Source organism: Gadus chalcogrammus, chromosome 13 (assembly GCF_026213295.1).
Source record: "Gadus chalcogrammus isolate NIFS_2021 chromosome 13, NIFS_Gcha_1.0, whole genome shotgun sequence".
Classification (NCBI taxonomy): Eukaryota; Metazoa; Chordata; class Actinopteri; order Gadiformes; family Gadidae; genus Gadus; species Gadus chalcogrammus.
In genome coordinates this window covers 23,937,860-23,959,927 of record NC_079424.1, presented here as the reverse complement: position 1 = coordinate 23,959,927, position 22,068 = coordinate 23,937,860, and the positions used below count along the sequence as shown (strand labels likewise).

The window sequence follows — 22,068 nt, the reverse complement described above, 5'->3', positions numbered from 1 at the left end:
GACCTCCCCATATAGCTAGTATATTATTTCCTGCAGAAATATCCGCGACAGCCAATGATAATCGACCGCGAAGCCGCCAAACCGGAAACACACCAATATCTCTGCAGCCCTTTGACATATCATGACCAAACTTGATACATAGACCCATAACATCATCATGGGGACACTCAATGAATTTGGTGACCATTGACCTCTAGGGGGCGCTATAATTAATGAAGACGTGTTTTAACTCCTTTCTCTTCACATGAGTACATTTCCACAGGCCACAAATTATGTCCAATCTTCATGAAACTTGGCATATATGATCTTCAGACCAAGTTGAACAAATGTTTCAAACAGCTTTCTCAAATTCAAAACCGTTTGGCCGTGACAGCCAATCAAACATGACGGCGCACATTAATGGGTAGACACTGCACTCGTGTGGCGATAAGCGGTACTTAATGTATAATGCAACAATGACTATATTTACCATTCCGCCCACTTACAATATAAACTGCAATGCCCACTGGATTAGATGCTTCACGAACCACCTCCAGAACGGATGCTTGTTTATATTGTGTCTCTTTTAGGGATATTGTTCCGAATACCCCTATGTATTTGTGACATTTGTTCCGTCAGGCAGACTGTATTGAGCCCTTACCTCTAGGGGGGGTCATTTTCCCATTTGGTAAACATTGACGCGTACTCGCATAATGCTCATCCCACCAGCTGTCGGTATTACCGATTACCGAGACGGTCGTCATGTTGCCCCCTGTCCGATTACGTCCGTCCGGCAGAATTAGTTTATCGAGTCCCATTATGCTTGACACCCACATCACTGCTCGCAGCTATATTTGTTCAGTTATTGTTGCTATTGATATTGCGATTTGCACATGATCATTGCACTTTTGTTATTAAAAAAAAATGTTTTCCCCATCTTTTGGTCTGATCATTATTCATTGCTCCATACCTGTGCATAGGCCAGATTAAAAAATGAATATGAAATATTAAGAATATATTTAATATTTGGTAAATTAAATAAGTGTATTCAGGATCATCACTGAATTGTTATAACATTAAATAATGAAGAAATAGCCGATTTGTTTTGACTCATAAATTAAATTAATTTAACCCAGCATTGTGGACTAGTTAACCCAATTCTGTAGTCAATACAACAAAAATACTGGGTTAGCAAAGTAACTCAACTGTGGTGTGAATATACCCAAAAGCTTTGTTAAAATAACCCAGCAGTCTGGGTAAACGGGCAACCCAACATGTTTGGTTAAAACGTCGACCCATTTGGTTGGGTTATCCTAACTCAACGCTTGGTCGGTCCTATATTAAACCAGCAGTTGGGTTAAGATTGGGTTGTTTTTAACCGAGCATTTCTTGTACATAATATCCTAATGACACCATAACTGGACCGGTGTATTGATCTATTATTGCTATGTATTTTATTGTATTGCAGTGTTTTTTTATTAAACCGAACCATTAGAGAGACATTCATTGTGTGAGTAGAGGTATATATAAAAACCAGGTTCATTACATAGATGTGTTACCTCGTGTTTCACATATACTAAAATTGGAACGATACAGAGAAGATTAGCAATGGCCCTCGCGCAGAGATGACACGCAAACTCGTGAAGCGTTCTAAATTTTAGTTTCTTATTAATATCTCTATTCTAATAATTGTAATAATAACTCATGGGTTGGGTATTCTTTCTGTTGAGACACCGCCCCCCTAGTGGCGGAGTTGTGCGATGCAGCCAACACAGTCCTCTCCTTCTCTCGCTGCGTCCTGGTGAACCCGAGAACGGATTACGAGATAGTATTTTGGTTCCATGTACACCATTGAGAGCGTGGGATTCAAGCATGTCACCGTAACACTGTCCAAAGCATCAAACATACCACAGCGAGAGTGTCCTGCTGTTCAACTCATAGAGCTGGGCGCCCGGGCCATCAACCTCTGGTGTCCCAGCACAAGGTCGCCAGGAACGTGGAGGGTGAGGTCCTCCACCTCGATATCCTTTAAACTTTATTCAGAATCACAGTTTTAGTTTCATTTACATCTTCAGCCCATGCTTGATAAAAAACATTGAATAGAATTTTCAAATTCAAAACCGTTTGCCCGCTAAAGCCAATCAAATTTGACCGCCAAGTCGCCAAACAGGAAGTAAGCCCATATCTCAGCAGCCCTTTGCCATATCATAACCAACCTTGGTACATAGACCCATGACCCCATCATGGTGACACTGAATGAATCTGGTGACCTTTGACCTCTAGGGGGCGCTGTTATTAATGTCGATGTGTTTTGACTCCTCTCTCTTCACATGAGTATATTTTAAAACTTATTTTCCATGTCAGGTGATACTATCAGACCTCCCCATATAGCTAGTATATTATTTCCTGCAGAAATATCCGCGACAGCCAATGATAATCGACCGCGAAGCCGCCAAACCGGAAACACACCAATATCTCTGCAGCCCTTTGACATATCATGACCAAACTTGATACATAGACCCATAACATCATCATGGGGACACTCAATGAATTTGGTGACCATTGACCTCTAGGGGGCGCTATAATTAATGAAGACGTGTTTTAACTCCTTTCTCTTCACATGAGTACATTTCCACAGGCCACAAATTATGTCCAATCTTCATGAAACTTGGCATATATGATCTTCAGACCAAGTTGGACAAATGTTTCAAACAGCTTTCTCAAATTCAAAACCGTTTGGCCGTGACAGCCAATCAAACATGACGGCGCACATTAATGGGTAGACACTGCACTCGTGTGGCGATAAGCGGTACTTAATGTATAATGCAACAATGACTATATTTACCATTCCGCCCACTTACAATATAAACTGCAATGCCCACTGGATTAGATGCTTCACGAACCACCTCCAGAACGGATGCTTGTTTATATTGTGTCTCTTTTAGGGATATTGTTCCGAATACCCCTATGTATTTGTGACATTTGTTCCGTCAGGCAGACTGTATTGAGCCCTTACCTCTAGGGGGGGTCATTTTCCCATTTGGTAAACATTGACGCGTACTCGCATAATGCTCATCCCACCAGCTGTCGGTATTACCGATTACCGAGACGGTCGTCATGTTGCCCCCTGTCCGATTACGTCCGTCCGGCAGAATTAGTTTATCGAGTCCCATTATGCTTGACACCCACATCACTGCTCGCAGCTATATTTGTTCAGTTATTGTTGCTATTGATATTGCGATTTGCACATGATCATTGCACTTTTGTTATTAAAAAAAAATGTTTTCCCCATCTTTTGGTCTGATCATTATTCATTGCTCCATACCTGTGCATAGGCCAGATTAAAAAATTAATATGAAATATTAAGAATATATTTAATATTTGGTAAATTAAATAAGTGTATTCAGGATCATCACTGAATTGTTATAACATTAAATAATGAAGAAATAGCCGATTTGTTTTGACTCATAAATTAAATTAATTTAACCCAGCATTGTGGACTAGTTAACCCAATTCTGTAGTCAATACAACAAAAATACTGGGTTAGCAAAGTAACTCAACTGTGGTGTGAATATACCCAAAAGCTTTGTTAAAATAACCCAGCAGTCTGGGTAAACGGGCAACCCAACATGTTTGGTTAAAACGTCGACCCATTTGGTTGGGTTATCCTAACTCAACGCTTGGTCGGTCCTATATTAAACCAGCAGTTGGGTTAAGATTGGGTTGTTTTTAACCGAGCATTTCTTGTACATAATATCCTAATGACACCATAACTGGACCGGTGTATTGATCTATTATTGCTATGTATTTTATTGTATTGCAGTGTTTTTTTATTAAACCGAACCATTAGAGAGACATTCATTGTGTGAGTAGAGGTATATATAAAAACCAGGTTCATTACATAGATGTGTTACCTCGTGTTTCACATATACTAAAATTGGAACGATACAGAGAAGATTAGCATGGCCCTCGCGCAGAGATGACACGCAAACTCGTGAAGCGTTCTAAATTTTAGTTTCTTATTAATATCTCTATTCTAATAATTGTAATAATAACTCATGGGTTGGGTATTCTTTCTGTTGAGACACCGCCCCCCTAGTGGCGGAGTTGTGCGATGCAGCCAACACAGTCCTCTCCTTCTCTCGCTGCGTCCTGGTGAACCCGAGAACGGATTACGAGATAGTATTTTGGTTCCATGTACACCATTGAGAGCGTGGGATTCAAGCATGTCACCGTAACACTGTCCAAAGCATCAAACATACCACAGCGAGAGTGTCCTGCTGTTCAACTCATAGAGCTGGGCGCCCGGGCCATCAACCTCTGGTGTCCCAGCACAAGGTCGCCAGGAACGTGGAGGGTGAGGTCCTCCACCTCGATATCCTTTAAACTTTATTCAGAATCACAGTTTTAGTTTCATTTACATCTTCAGCCCATGCTTGATAAAAAACATTGAATAGAATTTTCAAATTCAAAACCGTTTGCCCGCTAAAGCCAATCAAATTTGACCGCCAAGTCGCCAAACAGGAAGTAAGCCCATATCTCAGCAGCCCTTTGCCATATCATAACCAACCTTGGTACATAGACCCATGACCCCATCATGGTGACACTGAATGAATCTGGTGACCTTTGACCTCTAGGGGGCGCTGTTATTAATGTCGATGTGTTTTGACTCCTCTCTCTTCACATGAGTATATTTTAAAACTTATTTTCCATGTCAGGTGATACTATCAGACCTCCCCATATAGCTAGTATATTATTTCCTGCAGAAATATCCGCGACAGCCAATGATAATCGACCGCGAAGCCGCCAAACCGGAAACACACCAATATCTCTGCAGCCCTTTGACATATCATGACCAAACTTGATACATAGACCCATAACATCATCATGGGGACACTCAATGAATTTGGTGACCATTGACCTCTAGGGGGCGCTATAATTAATGAAGACGTGTTTTAACTCCTTTCTCTTCACATGAGTACATTTCCACAGGCCACAAATTATGTCCAATCTTCATGAAACTTGGCATATATGATCTTCAGACCAAGTTGGACAAATTTTTCAAACAGCTTTCTCAAATTCAAAACCGTTTGGCCGTGACAGCCAATCAAACATGACGGCGCACATTAATGGGTAGACACTGCACTCGTGTGGCGATAAGCGGTACTTAATGTATAATGCAACAATGACTATATTTACCATTCCGCCCACTTACAATATAAACTGCAATGCCCACTGGATTAGATGCTTCACGAACCACCTCCAGAACGGATGCTTGTTTATATTGTGTCTCTTTTAGGGATATTGTTCCGAATACCCCTATGTATTTGTGACATTTGTTCCGTCAGGCAGACTGTATTGAGCCCTTACCTCTAGGGGGGGTCATTTTCCCATTTGGTAAACATTGACGCGTACTCGCATAATGCTCATCCCACCAGCTGTCGGTATTACCGATTACCGAGACGGTCGTCATGTTGCCCCCTGTCCGATTACGTCCGTCCGGCAGAATTAGTTTATCGAGTCCCATTATGCTTGACACCCACATCACTGCTCGCAGCTATATTTGTTCAGTTATTGTTGCTATTGATATTGCGATTTGCACATGATCATTGCACTTTTGTTATTAAAAAAAAATGTTTTCCCCATCTTTTGGTCTGATCATTATTCATTGCTCCATACCTGTGCATTAGGCCAGATTAAAAAATTAATATGAAATATTAAGAATATATTTAATATTTGGTAAATTAAATAAGTGTATTCAGGATCATCACTGAATTGTGATAACATTAAATAATGAAGAAATAGCCGATTTGTTTTGACTCATAAATTAAATTAATTTAACCCAGCATTGTGGACTAGTTAACCCAATTCTGTAGTCAATACAACAAAAATACTGGGATAGCAAAGTAACTCAACTGTGGTGTGAATATACCCAAAAGCTTTGTTAAAATAACCCAGCAGTCTGGGTAAACGGGCAACCCAACATGTTTGGTTAAAACGTCGACCCATTTGGTTGGGTTATCCTAACTCAACGCTTGGTCGGTCCTATATTAAACCAGCAGTTGGGTTAAGATTGGGTTGTTTTTAACCGAGCATTTCTTGTACATAATATCCTAATGACACCATAACTGGACCGGTGTATTGATCTATTATTGCTATGTATTTTATTGTATTGCAGTGTTTTTTTATTAAACCGAACCATTAGAGAGACATTCATTGTGTGAGTAGAGGTATATATAAAAACCAGGTTCATTACATAGATGTGTTACCTCGTGTTTCACATATACTAAAATTGGAACGATACAGAGAAGATTAGCAAGGCTCGCGCAGAGAGGAAGGTTACCGTTCTTCTCTATCGGGGTCCGGCCCGCGGCACAGCCGCGGGACGGTCCCCTTTGGCGCCCCCTTTCGGCCGCCGCTCCTCGGGCCGGTCCCGGCCCCGGCGGGCACCTCGGACCGGGAATTCGTCCGGTCCAACCGGTCGAACCGACGGTTCGGGGTCGGAATTGGAACGCACCGTCTGCTTTGAGCAGAGGCCGAAATCGGAACGATCGGAACGAAACGGAACGAAACGGAACGCACAGGGGTCAGGTCGGGACACGGGTGGAAACGCCCATGTCGAGGGACCGGTGCGGTGCCGTTATAAACAAGCGTTGTCTAATTCAACCTGTGTCCGTTAAACAAGCGTTTGTCTGATTCAACCTGTGTCCGTTATTGCAATACATCGCTTGTTTATCAAAGAAGGCTTTATTTTCAATGCATTGCTTTAACTGCACTCGTTGTGAATGCTAACCGCCCCGCCACCACTTTCAATGGGGATCGCTACTCCGTAATTTCAACATTAAGTTTAACATATTTATAATTCGAAATTCCTCCCAGCATTTATACCACATACACACTAGGGTCTATAGCATATAACCGAGTCGCCCCCTCACATTTTAATGCATTTTTCAAGATTTAACAGCACTCGTTGTGAATGCTAACCGCCGCGCCACCACTTTCAATGGGGATCGCTACTCTCCGTAATTTCAACATTAAGTTTAACATATTTATAATTCGAAATTCGTCCCAGCATTTATACCACATACACACTAGGGTCTATAGCATATAACCGAGTCGTCCTCTCACATTTTAATGCATTTTTCAAGATTTAACAGCACTCGTTGTGAATGCTAACCGCCGCGCCACCACTTTCAATGGGGATCGCTACTCCGTAATTTCAACATTAAGTTTAACATATTTATAATTCGAAATTCGTCCCAGCATTTATACCACATACACACTAGGGTCTATAGCATATAACCGAGTCGCCCTCTCACATTTTAATGCATTTTTCAAGATTTAACAGCACTCGTTGTGAATGCTAACCGCCCCGCCACCACTTTCAATGGGGATCGCTACTCCGTAATTTCAACATTAAGTTTAACATATTTATAATTCGAAATTCGTCCCAGCATTTATACCACATACACACTAGGGTCTATAGCATATAACCGAGTCGTCCTCTCACATTTTAATGCATTTTTCAAGATTTAACAGCACTCGTTGTGAATGCTAACCGCCGCGCCACCACTTTCAATGGGGATCGCTACTCCGTAATTTCAACATTAAGTTTAACATATTTATAATTCGAAATTCGTCCCAGCATTTATACCACATACACACTAGGGTCTATAGCATATAACCGAGTCGCCCTCTCACATTTTAATGCATTTTTCAAGATTTAACAGCACTCGTTGTGAATGCTAACCGCCCCGCCACCACTTTCAATGGGGATCGCTACTTCCGTAATTTCAACATTAAGTTTAACATATTTATAATTCGAAATTCGTCCCAGCATTTATACCACATACACACTAGGGTCTATAGCATATAACCGAGTCGTCCTCTCACATTTTAATGCATTTCTCAAGATTTAACAGCACTCGTTGTGAATGCTAACCGCCGCGCCACCACTTTCAATGGGGATCGCTACTTCGTAATTTCAACATTAAGTTTAACATATTTATAATTCGAAATTCCTCCCAGCATTTATACCACATACACACTAGGGTCTATAGCATATACCGAGTCGTCCTCTCACATTTTAATGCATTTTTCAAGATTTAACAGCACTCGTTGTGAATGCTAACCGCCGCGCCACCACTTTCAATGGGGATCGCTACTCTCCGTAATTTCAACATTAAGTTTAACATATTTATAATTCGAAATTCCTCCCAGCATTTATACCACATACACACTAGGGTCTATAGCATATAACCGAGTCGTCCTCTCACATTTTAATGCATCTTTCAAGATTTAACAGCACTCGTTGTGAATGCTAACCGCCGCGCCACCACTTTCAATGGGGATCGCTACTCCGTAATTTCAACATTAAGTTTAACATATTTATAATTCGAAATTCGTCCCAGCATTTATACCACATACACACTAGGGTCTATAGCATATAACCAACCGTCCTCTCACATTTTAATGCAGTTTCCACGATTAATTTACTTAAGTGATGGTCGAACACGGTTGAAAACTTTCAAAGTAGTGGCCATTTTTCGGCTGGAGGAGCTTATGCTAACTTGCGCTCCCCGCCGGCAGCCAATCACGTCTCAGGACGCAAATTAAACAGTCCAATCAAACCATGCGTGGTTTTGGCCCAGTAAATGAAACAGACCAATCAGACAGGAGTGGTTTTTCCGCGAGGGCGGGGGAGCAAGTGAAACAAGTGAAACACAGGTGTAGAGCACAACAACATTCCGGTGGCGCAGAGATGACACGCAAACTCGTGAAGCGTTCTAAATTTTAGTTTCTTATTAATATCTCTATTCTAATAATTGTAATAATAACTCATGGGTTGGGTATTCTTTCTGTTGAGACACCGCCCCCCTAGTGGCGGAGTTGTGCGATGCAGCCAACACAGTCCTCTCCTTCTCTCGCTGCGTCCTGGTGAACCCGAGAACGGATTACGAGATAGTATTTTGGTTCCATGTACACCATTGAGAGCGTGGGATTCAAGCATGTCACCGTAACACTGTCCAAAGCATCAAACATACCACAGCGAGAGTGTCCTGCTGTTCAACTCATAGAGCTGGGCGCCCGGGCCATCAACCTCTGGTGTCCCAGCACAAGGTCGCCAGGAACGTGGAGGGTGAGGTCCTCCACCTCGATATCCTTTAAACTTTATTCAGAATCACAGTTTTAGTTTCATTTACATCTTCAGCCCATGCTTGATAAAAAACATTGAATAGAATTTTCAAATTCAAAACCGTTTGCCCGCTAAAGCCAATCAAATTTGACCGCCAAGTCGCCAAACAGGAAGTAAGCCCATATCTCAGCAGCCCTTTGCCATATCATAACCAACCTTGGTACATAGACCCATGACCCCATCATGGTGACACTGAATGAATCTGGTGACCTTTGACCTCTAGGGGGCGCTGTTATTAATGTCGATGTGTTTTGACTCCTCTCTCTTCACATGAGTATATTTTAAAACTTATTTTCCATGTCAGGTGATACTATCAGACCTCCCCATATAGCTAGTATATTATTTCCTGCAGAAATATCCGCGACAGCCAATGATAATCGACCGCGAAGCCGCCAAACCGGAAACACACCAATATCTCTGCAGCCCTTTGACATATCATGACCAAACTTGATACATAGACCCATAACATCATCATGGGGACACTCAATGAATTTGGTGACCATTGACCTCTAGGGGGCGCTATAATTAATGAAGACGTGTTTTAACTCCTTTCTCTTCACATGAGTACATTTCCACAGGCCACAAATTATGTCCAATCTTCATGAAACTTGGCATATATGATCTTCAGACCAAGTTGAACAAATTTTTCAAACAGCTTTCTCAAATTCAAAACCGTTTGGCCGTGACAGCCAATCAAACATGACGGCGCACATTAATGGGTAGACACTGCACTCGTGTGGCGATAAGCGGTACTTAATGTATAATGCAACAATGACTATATTTACCATTCCGCCCACTTACAATATAAACTGCAATGCCCACTGGATTAGATGCTTCACGAACCACCTCCAGAACGGATGCTTGTTTATATTGTGTCTCTTTTAGGGATATTGTTCCGAATACCCCTATGTATTTGTGACATTTGTTCCGTCAGGCAGACTGTATTGAGCCCTTACCTCTAGGGGGGGTCATTTTCCCATTTGGTAAACATTGACGCGTACTCGCATAATGCTCATCCCACCAGCTGTCGGTATTACCGATTACCGAGACGGTCGTCATGTTGCCCCCTGTCCGATTACGTCCGTCCGGCAGAATTAGTTTATCGAGTCCCATTATGCTTGACACCCACATCACTGCTCGCAGCTATATTTGTTCAGTTATTGTTGCTATTGATATTGCGATTTGCACATGATCATTGCACTTTTGTTATTAAAAAAAAATGTTTTCCCCATCTTTTGGTCTGATCATTATTCATTGCTCCATACCTGTGCATAGGCCAGATTAAAAAATTAATATGAAATATTAAGAATATATTTAATATTTGGTAAATTAAATAAGTGTATTCAGGATCATCACTGAATTGTTATAACATTAAATAATGAAGAAATAGCCGATTTGTTTTGACTCATAAATTAAATTAATTTAACCCAGCATTGTGGACTAGTTAACCCAATTCTGTAGTCAATACAACAAAAATACTGGGTTAGCAAAGTAACTCAACTGTGGTGTGAATATACCCAAAAGCTTTGTTAAAATAACCCAGCAGTCTGGGTAAACGGGCAACCCAACATGTTTGGTTAAAACGTCGACCCATTTGGTTGGGTTATCCTAACTCAACGCTTGGTCGGTCCTATATTAAACCAGCAGTTGGGTTAAGATTGGGTTGTTTTTAACCGAGCATTTCTTGTACATAATATCCTAATGACACCATAACTGGACCGGTGTATTGATCTATTATTGCTATGTATTTTATTGTATTGCAGTGTTTTTTTATTAAACCGAACCATTAGAGAGACATTCATTGTGTGAGTAGAGGTATATATAAAAACCAGGTTCATTACATAGATGTGTTACCTCGTGTTTCACATATACTAAAATTGGAACGATACAGAGAAGATTAGCATGGCCCTCGCGCAGAGATGACACGCAAACTCGTGAAGCGTTCTAAATTTTAGTTTCTTATTAATATCTCTATTCTAATAATTGTAATAATAACTCATGGGTTGGGTATTCTTTCTGTTGAGACACCGCCCCCCTAGTGGCGGAGTTGTGCGATGCAGCCAACACAGTCCTCTCCTTCTCTCGCTGCGTCCTGGTGAACCCGAGAACGGATTACGAGATAGTATTTTGGTTCCATGTACACCATTGAGAGCGTGGGATTCAAGCATGTCACCGTAACACTGTCCAAAGCATCAAACATACCACAGCGAGAGTGTCCTGCTGTTCAACTCATAGAGCTGGGCGCCCGGGCCATCAACCTCTGGTGTCCCAGCACAAGGTCGCCAGGAACGTGGAGGGTGAGGTCCTCCACCTCGATATCCTTTAAACTTTATTCAGAATCACAGTTTTAGTTTAATTTACATCTTCAGCCCATGCTTGATAAAAAACATTGAATAGAATTTTCAAATTCAAAACCGTTTGCCCGCTAAAGCCAATCAAATTTGACTGCCAAGTCGCCAAACAGGAAGTAAGCCCATATCTCAGCAGCCCTTTGCCATATCATAACCAACCTTGGTACATAGACCCATGACCCCATCATGGTGACACTGAATGAATCTGGTGACCTTTGACCTCTAGGGGGCGCTGTTATTAATGTCGATGTGTTTTGACTCCTCTCTCTTCACATGAGTATATTTTAAAACTTATTTTCCATGTCAGGTGATACTATCAGACCTCCCCATATAGCTAGTATATTATTTCCTGCAGAAATATCCGCGACAGCCAATGATAATCGACCGCGAAGCCGCCAAACCGGAAACACACCAATATCTCTGCAGCCCTTTGACATATCATGACCAAACTTGATACATAGACCCATAACATCATCATGGGGACACTCAATGAATTTGGTGACCATTGACCTCTAGGGGGCGCTATAATTAATGAAGACGTGTTTAAACTCCTTTCTCTTCACATGAGTACATTTCCACAGGCCACAAATTATGTCCAATCTTCATGAAACTTGGCATATATGATCTTCAGACCAAGTTGGAACAAATTTTTCAAACAGCTTTCTCAAATTCAAAACCGTTTGGCCGTGACAGCCAATCAAACATGACGGCGCACATTAATGGGTAGACACTGCACTCGTGTGGCGATAAGCGGTACTTAATGTATAATGCAACAATGACTATATTTACCATTCCGCCCACTTACAATATAAACTGCAATGCCCACTGGATTAGATGCTTCACGAACCACCTCCAGAACGGATGCTTGTTTATATTGTGTCTCTTTTAGGGATATTGTTCCGAATACCCCTATGTATTTGTGACATTTGTTCCGTCAGGCAGACTGTATTGAGCCCTTACCTCTAGGGGGGGTCATTTTCCCATTTGGTAAACATTGACGCGTACTCGCATAATGCTCATCCCACCAGCTGTCGGTATTACCGATTACCGAGACGGTCGTCATGTTGCCCCCTGTCCGATTACGTCCGTCCGGCAGAATTAGTTTATCGAGTCCCATTATGCTTGACACCCACATCACTGCTCGCAGCTATATTTGTTCAGTTATTGTTGCTATTGATATTGCGATTTGCACATGATCATTGCACTTTTGTTATTAAAAAAAAATGTTTTCCCCATCTTTTGGTCTGATCATTATTCATTGCTCCATACCTGTGCATAGGCCAGATTAAAAAATTAATATGAAATATTAAGAATATATTTAATATTTGGTAAATTAAATAAGTGTATTCAGGATCATCACTGAATTGTTATAACATTAAATAATGAAGAAATAGCCGATTTGTTTTGACTCATAAATTAAATTAATTTAACCCAGCATTGTGGACTAGTTAACCCAATTCTGTAGTCAATACAACAAAAATACTGGGTTAGCAAAGTAACTCAACTGTGGTGTGAATATACCCAAAAGCTTTGTTAAAATAACCCAGCAGTCTGGGTAAACGGGCAACCCAACATGTTTGGTTAAAACGTCGACCCATTTGGTTGGGTTATCCTAACTCAACGCTTGGTCGGTCCTATATTAAACCAGCAGTTGGGTTAAGATTGGGTTGTTTTTAACCGAGCATTTCTTGTACATAATATCCTAATGACACCATAACTGGACCGGTGTATTGATCTATTATTGCTATGTATTTTATTGTATTGCAGTGTTTTTTTATTAAACCGAACCATTAGAGAGACATTCATTGTGTGAGTAGAGGTATATATAAAAACCAGGTTCATTACATAGATGTGTTACCTCGTGTTTCACATATACTAAAATTGGAACGATACAGAGAAGATTAGCATGGCCCTCGCGCAGAGATGACACGCAAACTCGTGAAGCGTTCTAAATTTTAGTTTCTTATTAATATCTCTATTCTAATAATTGTAATAATAACTCATGGGTTGGGTATTCTTTCTGTTGAGACACCGCCCCCCTAGTGGCGGAGTTGTGCGATGCAGCCAACACAGTCCTCTCCTTCTCTCGCTGCGTCCTGGTGAACCCGAGAACGGATTACGAGATAGTATTTTGGTTCCATGTACACCATTGAGAGCGTGGGATTCAAGCATGTCACCGTAACACTGTCCAAAGCATCAAACATACCACAGCGAGAGTGTCCTGCTGTTCAACTCATAGAGCTGGGCGCCCGGGCCATCAACCTCTGGTGTCCCAGCACAAGGTCGCCAGGAACGTGGAGGGTGAGGTCCTCCACCTCGATATCCTTTAAACTTTATTCAGAATCACAGTTTTAGTTTCATTTACATCTTCAGCCCATGCTTGATAAAAAACATTGAATAGAATTTTCAAATTCAAAACCGTTTGCCCGCTAAAGCCAATCAAATTTGACCGCCAAGTCGCCAAACAGGAAGTAAGCCCATATCTCAGCAGCCCTTTGCCATATCATAACCAACCTTGGTACATAGACCCATGACCCCATCATGGTGACACTGAATGAATCTGGTGACCTTTGACCTCTAGGGGGCGCTGTTATTAATGTCGATGTGTTTTGACTCCTCTCTCTTCACATGAGTATATTTTAAAACTTATTTTCCATGTCAGGTGATACTATCAGACCTCCCCATATAGCTAGTATATTATTTCCTGCAGAAATATCCGCGACAGCCAATGATAATCGACCGCGAAGCCGCCAAACCGGAAACACACCAATATCTCTGCAGCCCTTTGACATATCATGACCAAACTTGATACATAGACCCAAAACATCATCATGGGGACACTCAATGAATCTGGTGACCTTTGACCTCTAGGGGGCGCTGTTATTAATGTCGATGTGTTTTGACTCCTCTCTCTTCACATGAGTATATTTTAAAACTTATTTTCCATGTCAGGTGATACTATCAGACCTCCCCATATAGCTAGTATATTATTTCCTGCAGAAATATCCGCGACAGCCAATGATAATCGACCGCGAAGCCGCCAAACCGGAAACACACCAATATCTCTGCAGCCCTTTGACATATCATGACCAAACTTGATACATAGACCCATAACATCATCATGGGGAAACTCAATGAATTTGGTGACCATTGACCTCTAGGGGGCGCTATAATTAATGAAGACGTGTTTTAACTCCTTTCTCTTCACATGAGTACATTTCCACAGGCCACAAATTATGTCCTAATCTTCATGAAACTTGGCATATATGATCTTCAGACCAAGTTGAACAAATGTTTCAAACAGCTTTCTCAAATTCAAAACCGTTTGGCCGTGACAGCCAATCAAACATGACGGCGCACATTAATGGGTAGACACTGCACTCGTGTGGCGATAAGCGGTACTTAATGTATAATGCAACAATGACTATATTTACCATTCCGCCCACTTACAATATAAACTGCAATGCCCACTGGATTAGATGCTTCACGAACCACCTCCAGAACGGATGCTTGTTTATATTGTGTCTCTTTTAGGGATATTGTTCCGAATACCCCTATGTATTTGTGACATTTGTTCTGTCAGGCAGACTGTATTGCGCCCTTACCTCTAGGGGGGGTCATTTTCCCATTTGGTAAACATTGACGCGTACTCGCATAATGCTCATCCCACCAGCTGTCGGTATTACCGATTACCGAGACGGTCGTCATGTTGCCCCCTGTCCGATTACGTCCGTCCGGCAGAATTAGTTTATCGAGTCCCATTATGCTTGACACCCACATCACTGCTCGCAGCTATATTTGTTCAGTTATTGTTGCTATTGATATTGCGATTTGCACATGATCATTGCACTTTTGTTATTAAAAAAAAATGTTTTCCCCATCTTTTGGTCTGATCATTATTCATTGCTCCATACCTGTGCATAGGCCAGATTAAAAAATAATATGAAATATTAAGAATATATTTAATATTTGGTAAATTAAATAAGTGTATTCAGGATCATCACTGAATTGTGATAACATTAAATAATGAAGAAATAGCCGATTTGTTTTGACTCATAAATTAAATTAATTTAACCCAGCCTTGTTGACTAGTTAACCCAATTCTGTAGTCAATACAACAAAAATACTGGGTTAGCAAAGTAACTCAACTGTGGTGTGAATATACCCAAAAGCTTTGTTAAAATAACCCAGCAGTCTGGGTAAACGGGCAACCCAACATGTTTGGTTAAAACGTCGACCCATTTGGTTGGGTTATCCTAACTCAACGCTTGGTCGGTCCTATATTAAACCAGCAGTTGGGTTAAGATTGGGTTGTTTTTAACCGAGCATTTCTTGTACATAATATCCTAATTGTTATGTATCCATGACAGTGTTTACGGCATGCCCTTATTTTGATAGCATGCCTGTATGTTAACGTAACGGATGACGTGTTTCCGGTGTGTGTGTCCGTTGGGATAAGTTTCAGTAAACAGTTGAACTTATGAGGCTCCCGTGTTTCGCGTAGTGTTTGCACACACAACACTAATGACACCATAACTGGACCGGTGTATTGATCTATTATTGCTATGTATTTTATTGTATTGCAGTGTTTTTTTATTAAACCGAACCATTAGAGAGAGATTCATTGTGTGAGTAGAGGTATATATAAAAACCAGGATCATTCCATAGATGTGTTTCCTTGTGTTTCACATATACTAAAATTGGAACGATACAGAGAAGATTAGCATGGCCAGGAAGGTTACCGTTTTTCACTATCGGTCCGGTTTGGCGCCCCCTTCCGGCCGCCGCACCCCGGGCCCTCTCCCTCTGGCCGCCTGGCGTGAGGGTTTTGGGCCGGGTTGCCACAATTGTTTATCAAAGATGGCTTTATTTTCAATGTGATTGATTGTTTATCAAAGAGCGGCTTTATTTTCAATGTGTTGCTTGTTTATTAAAGAATGGCTTTATTTTCAATGTATTTGTTTATTAAATAATGGCTTTATTTTCAATGTGTTTATCAAAGGCTTTATTTTCAATGTGATTGTTTCTTAAAGAATGGCTTTATTTCGAGACGCTTTTACACTGTTTCTAATGTATTGCTTTTTTATTATTCAACTAAAAACATTTGTTATCATTGTTGTTGTGGACTTGTTGCTTAAACTAAAAATAAGGGACAAGCGTGTGTAATGCAAATAGATTTATTACATTTAAAAACACAAGCACAACACAGGAGGGGGATTCCCGGGGAGGAGCAGCCTCACACTCTGCCAGGGCTGTGTTCCTCTCCAAGGTCTGACGCTGGGCCCTTCGCCCTCCTCTCCTCCCGCTGCTTCCTCTGCTTCCTGGCAAACGGATTTCAACATCGAATTTTAGTTCTTAAGGTAAATGCAAGCAGTTTACTTCGAAACGCATTCAGAAACAATCAATTCACCTCTTTGGCTTTCGCCTCTTGCGGTCCCTCCTCTCGGCCAGCCACAGGTCTACGCCTTTGCCGGCGTAGAGGGAGCAGAAACTCTCCCCCTCGAACCGGCTGTGGCCAAAGTCTTTCTGCGCCGGCTGGAGGCACCGCTGGCAGATCCGCAGCTTGTGCGGTTTGCGTCCAGGGGAAGAGGAGCCGCCGACCTGCCCCTCCTTCCTGCGGGCGATGTTCCACAGGGTGGTCCTGGGCACCTTCCCGGCGTCCTCCAGGGCCTGTTGGCTGATGAGCCACTCACGAGCAGTGAGGTCCACAGGGCCCGCCTCCGACTCGCAGTACACGCTGCTCTTGTAGAGCGCGTGCCCCGTGTCCAGGGTCCTGGGTTGGGCGCACGTGGGGCAGGGGTCCCCCGGCCGGCCATCATTGGGGCTTCCCCTTTTGCTCCTCCAGCACCCGGGTGTCCTGCCTTAGGCAAGACTTGGGGGGGGGGGACGGGGGTGGGCTCTCTGCGCTTCAGTTCTATTTCCCACTGCTACTGTCATGATAGATGTGTGTGATGTGTGTGTGTCCATCATGCTGTTTGAAGTGTTGTGTGCGCGTGTGTGTGTATGTGTGTGGCAGTTAAAGACATGATTTAAGGAAAATACTCACAGCCAAAAAGGTAGCAGAAATTAATTGATGCGCATGCATGATCTGGAAAAAGAATGACTTTTAGCAACCCTCTTTTATGTGTTGTTAATTTATACATTGTTTATAAAGAATGGCTTTTTTTCAAACCCGCTTTGTTTTTATTTGATTTATCGTTTATTAAAAAATGGCTTTATTTCAACCAGCTTTTAAGGTGTGTTTTCTTTTTGTGATGTGATTTGAGCAAAAATCGTTCTTTCTTCCACACAAACGACACAGAGTCTTTCGGTAACGGTAGGCTGTTTATATATATATATACACAATTTACAATGGCTGGTGGTCCCTCTACACAGCAGCCACAGCTCCACACTGCTGCTGGGGGGGGGGGGGGGGGAGAGAATGTCAGGGTGGCGGTGGGGGGGGGGCCTCGCGGTCTCTGGTCAGCCGATCACGGCGCCACTGCTCCACCGTTCCCCCGTCGGCCCGGGCGCAAAAGGTCTCCCGCTTGTAGCGGCTGTGGCCGTTCTCCCTGGTCTTGTCCACAGCGCCTGCAGGTAAAGGCAGAGACCTTTTTAAGGGGCTTGAGGTAGACCCCTAGCTCCCGGGCACGACGCTCCTTCTCCTCCAGGACCCTGTGCCTCCAGGCAGTGGAGCGGGGACATGGCTGGAGCAATGGCGACGGCCGGAGCGGCAATGGCTGGAGCGGTGGCCGCGGCTGAGAGCGGGCTGAGGTCCGGGGGGGGGGGGGGGGGTGGCGGTGGCGGCGGCGGCACTCTGCTGCTTCACCACGAGGTCGTAGAGCTCCGGGGCCAGCGGCCCTCTGATTGTTGCAGCCAGACCAGAGGCATCCGCGGGCAGGTGGTGCTGGAGGGGCTGGTCTGGCTGCTGGGGCTGCTGCAGAAGAGTCCGTGGGGCCGACAGGGGCTCCGCTGCAGTCTGGGGAGCGCTGGGCCCCGGGACTGCGAGGGAGAGGGTGTCCCTCATCATTTTTTTTTCCCTGGTGTTTTGCCTTTCAAGAAATAGAAACAATGCGTTAATTATGACAAAGATATCAATCACGACGACAAACACACACACACACACACACATCAGTTCTGCGAGCCAAAGTATGTGGACTTACCACATGGACAGGGTCCGCTGGTTAACGTCGTACAGCTGGATGCGGGTGCTCGCCATGAGGGCAGGACAGTTGACCACGTTGTCCTGGATCAACTTGTAGTCCCTCATGACGGCACCCCAGCGGTTGAGGCGTGCCCCGGCGATGGTCTTGGCGTCGCCGCTGTGGACGCGGCACAGCTCCAGCATGATGGCCTCGACGACCCTGCTGAGGCTTGGGTACTGTGCCGCTCCCGCACCCTTACCCACGACGACACTGCAGAGAGAGAGAGAGAGAGAGAGAGAGAGAGAGATAGAGCGTGTTAGTTACTGATTATAGGGGGCTGTAAAAAAAAAGATTGAATGAAATTGTTAATGCACTGCTTACCGCTTCACACTGTCCACTCCCGGGATGTGGCCGTGGCGGTTGCTGGTCTTGAACCGACCTTTAGCCAGCCGGTCCTGGTGGCGGGGGGTGAAGGTCACCGCGCCTTGTCCCGCTCCGTCAGCCTCTCCCAGAGAGCGATGATGCCTCTGGTCTGACGGGCGGTGACGAAGGCGTGGTGACGCAGCTCCACGAGGCCGTGGGCCAGGGCCACCGCGTGGTGGTACCCGGGCTGACCGTCCGGCCCGACGACGTCCTGAAAAAAACGCACAGACACGGCACACGATGAGACGCCGCACACAAACACCGCGGCCGATATGAAATGTGGACAGGCGACTGCCACTCACTTCCTCCTCCTCCTCCTCCTCCATCTCCTCCTCCACCTCGGAAAGGGGCAATCCCAAGGTGGCATCGACCTGGACCTGGAGCACACCGCAGGGCTCCTGGAGCAGGGCGCTGTGGTGTGCCAGGAGACGGATCTCCTCTGGCTCCTCCTCCGGGTGCTCCTCCTCCTCCTCGAAGCCGTCATCGGCGGCGGCCTCTTCCTCCTCCTCTGCCCCATCCAGAGGTTCGGGATCCGGCTGCAGCACAGCGCCCGACTGGGAGTACAAGTACTCCACCCCTAAGAGTTCCCCTGCAGAGAGAGAGACACACACACACACACACACACACACACACACACACACACACACACACACACACACACACACACACACACACACACACATACACACACACATTAGCAGATGCCACAAGAACAGCCGCAGCAAACACTCTCTGTCGCTAATCTCCATGTACCTGTGTACTCTCTGGGCTGGGTGAAGTCGTCGACCGGCTGGACCCCGTTGACCTCAGAGGCCAGCTCGTTGAAGCTGTGCTGCAGCCGGGCGCTGTAGCACCGCAGCGCCGCTCGCGGTCCTCCCTCGACTGCCGCCCTGCCGCGGTCCTCGTTCCACCGAGCCAGGCCCTCCAGCAGGTACACCTGATAGTGGACGTCACTCGAGGTGGTACCTGTACATAAAACACGAGGGGGAGAAGAGTCAGTGAAAAAGGAAAACAAACAAGCAGAACTTTGTCAACGCGGTGGAAATAGATTTACCCGGAACGAAGCGGCACTGGTGCAGGTGGAAGGACTCGAGGGAGGTGGAGCCGCGAGCGCACCGGAAGACGGGGAGCCTCACACCACCCTTGGTGATCTCTCCCGTCTTGGTGTACAGCTCCACCCCCCTCTGGGTCCTGGACGCAGTCGAGGTGGCGGCGCTGCGTGCCCCAGATGTCCTCCATGCGGGCGCGGTCGATCAAAGCGACGCCCATGGTGTCCGTCACATGCCAGAAGGCGTCCAGCACCTCCTGGATGAGCCGCTCCGTCTCCGCCGCACCCCTCGTACGGCGGCGACAGTGGCGAGCCAGCTCCTTGGCGGACAGCGTGACCTGGGCGTCCCTCCCCTCCGAGGACTGCTTGGCCTCCTTCAGGCGCCGCACGTCCTCGCCGTCCCACTCAAAGATGGCGAAGGACAGCCTGGCCATGAAGAGGCCGTAGAGCTGGTGGCTGTCGGTGGTGACGCCCCTCGCGAAGCGCCGCATGAGGTGCCACACGTCCAGCCGCACCACCAGCTCTTGCTACTCGTGGTACATGCCGTGCGTGGCAGAATTGCCCACGGCGGCACAGCAGTCCCGGTCCACATACAGGACCCTCGGAGGGGCCTTCCCGGCTTCGCGGTACCGCCGCATCAGGCCGGCCGCCATGTTGGTCAGTCCCTCCCCCTCGGCCGAGGTGAGAACGGACACGAGCACCTGCCCGTACTCTTTGCCAACGTTGGTCATCCAGGCGGCAGACCCGGCGGCGGCGCCCGCAAGCTTTTTGGCGATCTGCAAGACACAAACACACGTTTAGGCACACAGACGTCATACGAGGCGACGGCACACGGAGAGAGAAACCTCACCTTCTTGGTGGAGTCCATCTTTAGGATGTCGCCGAAGATCGACGTCACCCTGGCCTTGGTCTCGTCCAGCCTGGTCACGGCCTCCAGCACGTACACCCGACCAAACCAGGTGAGCCCGGGCACCTTGACGAAGGTCGGCAGGGACACGTCGTCCTTCTGGGCCGCTACCGGGCCCCCTCAGCTTGCGGAGCACCGACAGGTAAGCGATGGAGCGCTGCATCCAGCAGACACACACAGTTAGCGGGTGTGAATGTTCAGCAGACAGGCACACATAAACACACACATCATATACACACACACACACACACACATTATGCAAACCTCTTTGCCGGAGGCAGGCCTCGTGGCCATCAGTCCTGGTCCTGGACCTGGTGCTGGTCCTTCCAGCGGGGCCGCGGCTGGCGGGGCGTCCCTGGACATGCCTGACAACCCATATGAGCGTTAGGGAGGTGTGTTAAACGTGCGGTACAAGTGTATTCACATCAAAACGTATACTCACTGGGAGGGTCGACCTCGTCGGCAGCGGCGAGCAGTTCAGAGTAGGAGACACCTGCAAAGAACGACAACGAGACGACAACATGAACTGATGAAGCACTGTTGTGTTGTTTAAAGCACCTCCCAGGCTGTTTTGTAGACGGTGCAGTTACCTGGCCGTGGGAGGACATGTCCTGGCTCCGGTGCTGCTGTGGGCTCAGCGTCCCGGGCCAGCACATACTGCTTTCAGGGTCCCCATCCTGACGCAGTAGCTCCCACCTTCTGCGTCCTGACCCAAGCCACATAGCTGTAGAAGAGCAAAGAAAAAACACCCAAAATCAGCACACACACACATAAAAACAACACACACACACACACATAACAACACACACACTCACGCACAACTTACGTTCGGCTCTCTTGGTCCCGCGCGCCATACAGGGACTTGTAGGTCCCGTGCGTCGCCCAGCCCCCTGGAAGGCGCGGAGCCCTTGCACAACCTACGCCTGGCGACGGCCGTCACCATGGGTCGGAACAGCCCGGCGTAGGAGGCGAGGGCGTCCATGTTTTCCACAAACTCGCCCGACATGCCACCCTTCTGCAGGGCTCTGGCCCTCGCCTCG

The 22,068-nt window shown here is 45.6% G+C and overlaps 2 protein-coding genes, 1 long non-coding RNA gene, 4 other non-coding genes and 1 pseudogene across 7 annotated transcripts; 5 read left to right on the top strand and 3 right to left on the bottom strand.

The window, feature by feature from the left end:
• The first annotated feature begins 1,531 nt into the window (after positions 1-1,531).
• LOC130402712 (U6 spliceosomal RNA) lies at positions 1,532-1,639 on the top strand. Its single transcript, XR_008903986.1, has one exon. It is a non-coding gene; the product is annotated as a U6 spliceosomal RNA (small nuclear RNA).
• LOC130402521 (uncharacterized) lies at positions 1,612-8,527 on the bottom strand. Its single transcript, XR_008903933.1, has 3 exons — positions 8,446-8,527; positions 4,242-4,366; positions 1,612-2,012 (listed from the first exon to the last, which is right to left on the bottom strand). It is a non-coding gene; the product is annotated as an uncharacterized LOC130402521 (long non-coding RNA).
• On the top strand, positions 3,887-3,993 carry LOC130402711 (U6 spliceosomal RNA). Its single transcript, XR_008903985.1, has one exon. It is a non-coding gene; the product is annotated as a U6 spliceosomal RNA (small nuclear RNA).
• Positions 8,528-11,022: 2,495 nt separating the features above from the next.
• Positions 11,023-11,129, top strand: LOC130402710 (U6 spliceosomal RNA). The gene has a single exon (XR_008903984.1). It is a non-coding gene; the product is annotated as a U6 spliceosomal RNA (small nuclear RNA).
• A 2,248-nt stretch (positions 11,130-13,377) lies between these two features.
• LOC130402709 (U6 spliceosomal RNA) lies at positions 13,378-13,484 on the top strand. The gene has a single exon (XR_008903983.1). It is a non-coding gene; the product is annotated as a U6 spliceosomal RNA (small nuclear RNA).
• Positions 13,485-16,196: 2,712 nt separating this feature from the next.
• On the top strand, positions 16,197-16,257 carry LOC130402716 (U6 spliceosomal RNA; annotated as a pseudogene).
• Positions 16,258-16,762: 505 nt separating this feature from the next.
• On the bottom strand, positions 16,763-19,094 carry LOC130401507 (uncharacterized). The gene is made up of 6 exons (XM_056605316.1): positions 19,032-19,094; positions 18,669-18,920; positions 18,187-18,557; positions 18,009-18,096; positions 16,937-17,383; positions 16,763-16,847 (listed from the first exon to the last, which is right to left on the bottom strand). The coding sequence occupies exons 2-6, from the start codon at positions 18,851-18,853 to the stop codon at positions 16,763-16,765; spliced, it is 1,176 nt and encodes a 391-aa protein (XP_056461291.1). The 5' UTR covers positions 18,854-18,920; positions 19,032-19,094.
• Positions 19,095-20,267: 1,173 nt separating this feature from the next.
• Positions 20,268-22,034, bottom strand: LOC130401506 (uncharacterized). The gene is made up of 6 exons (XM_056605315.1): positions 21,950-22,034; positions 21,619-21,752; positions 21,471-21,521; positions 21,293-21,383; positions 20,972-21,135; positions 20,268-20,897 (listed from the first exon to the last, which is right to left on the bottom strand). The coding sequence occupies exons 1-6, from the start codon at positions 22,032-22,034 to the stop codon at positions 20,649-20,651; spliced, it is 774 nt and encodes a 257-aa protein (XP_056461290.1). The 3' UTR covers positions 20,268-20,648.
• Between the last annotated feature and the right edge of the window lie 34 nt (positions 22,035-22,068).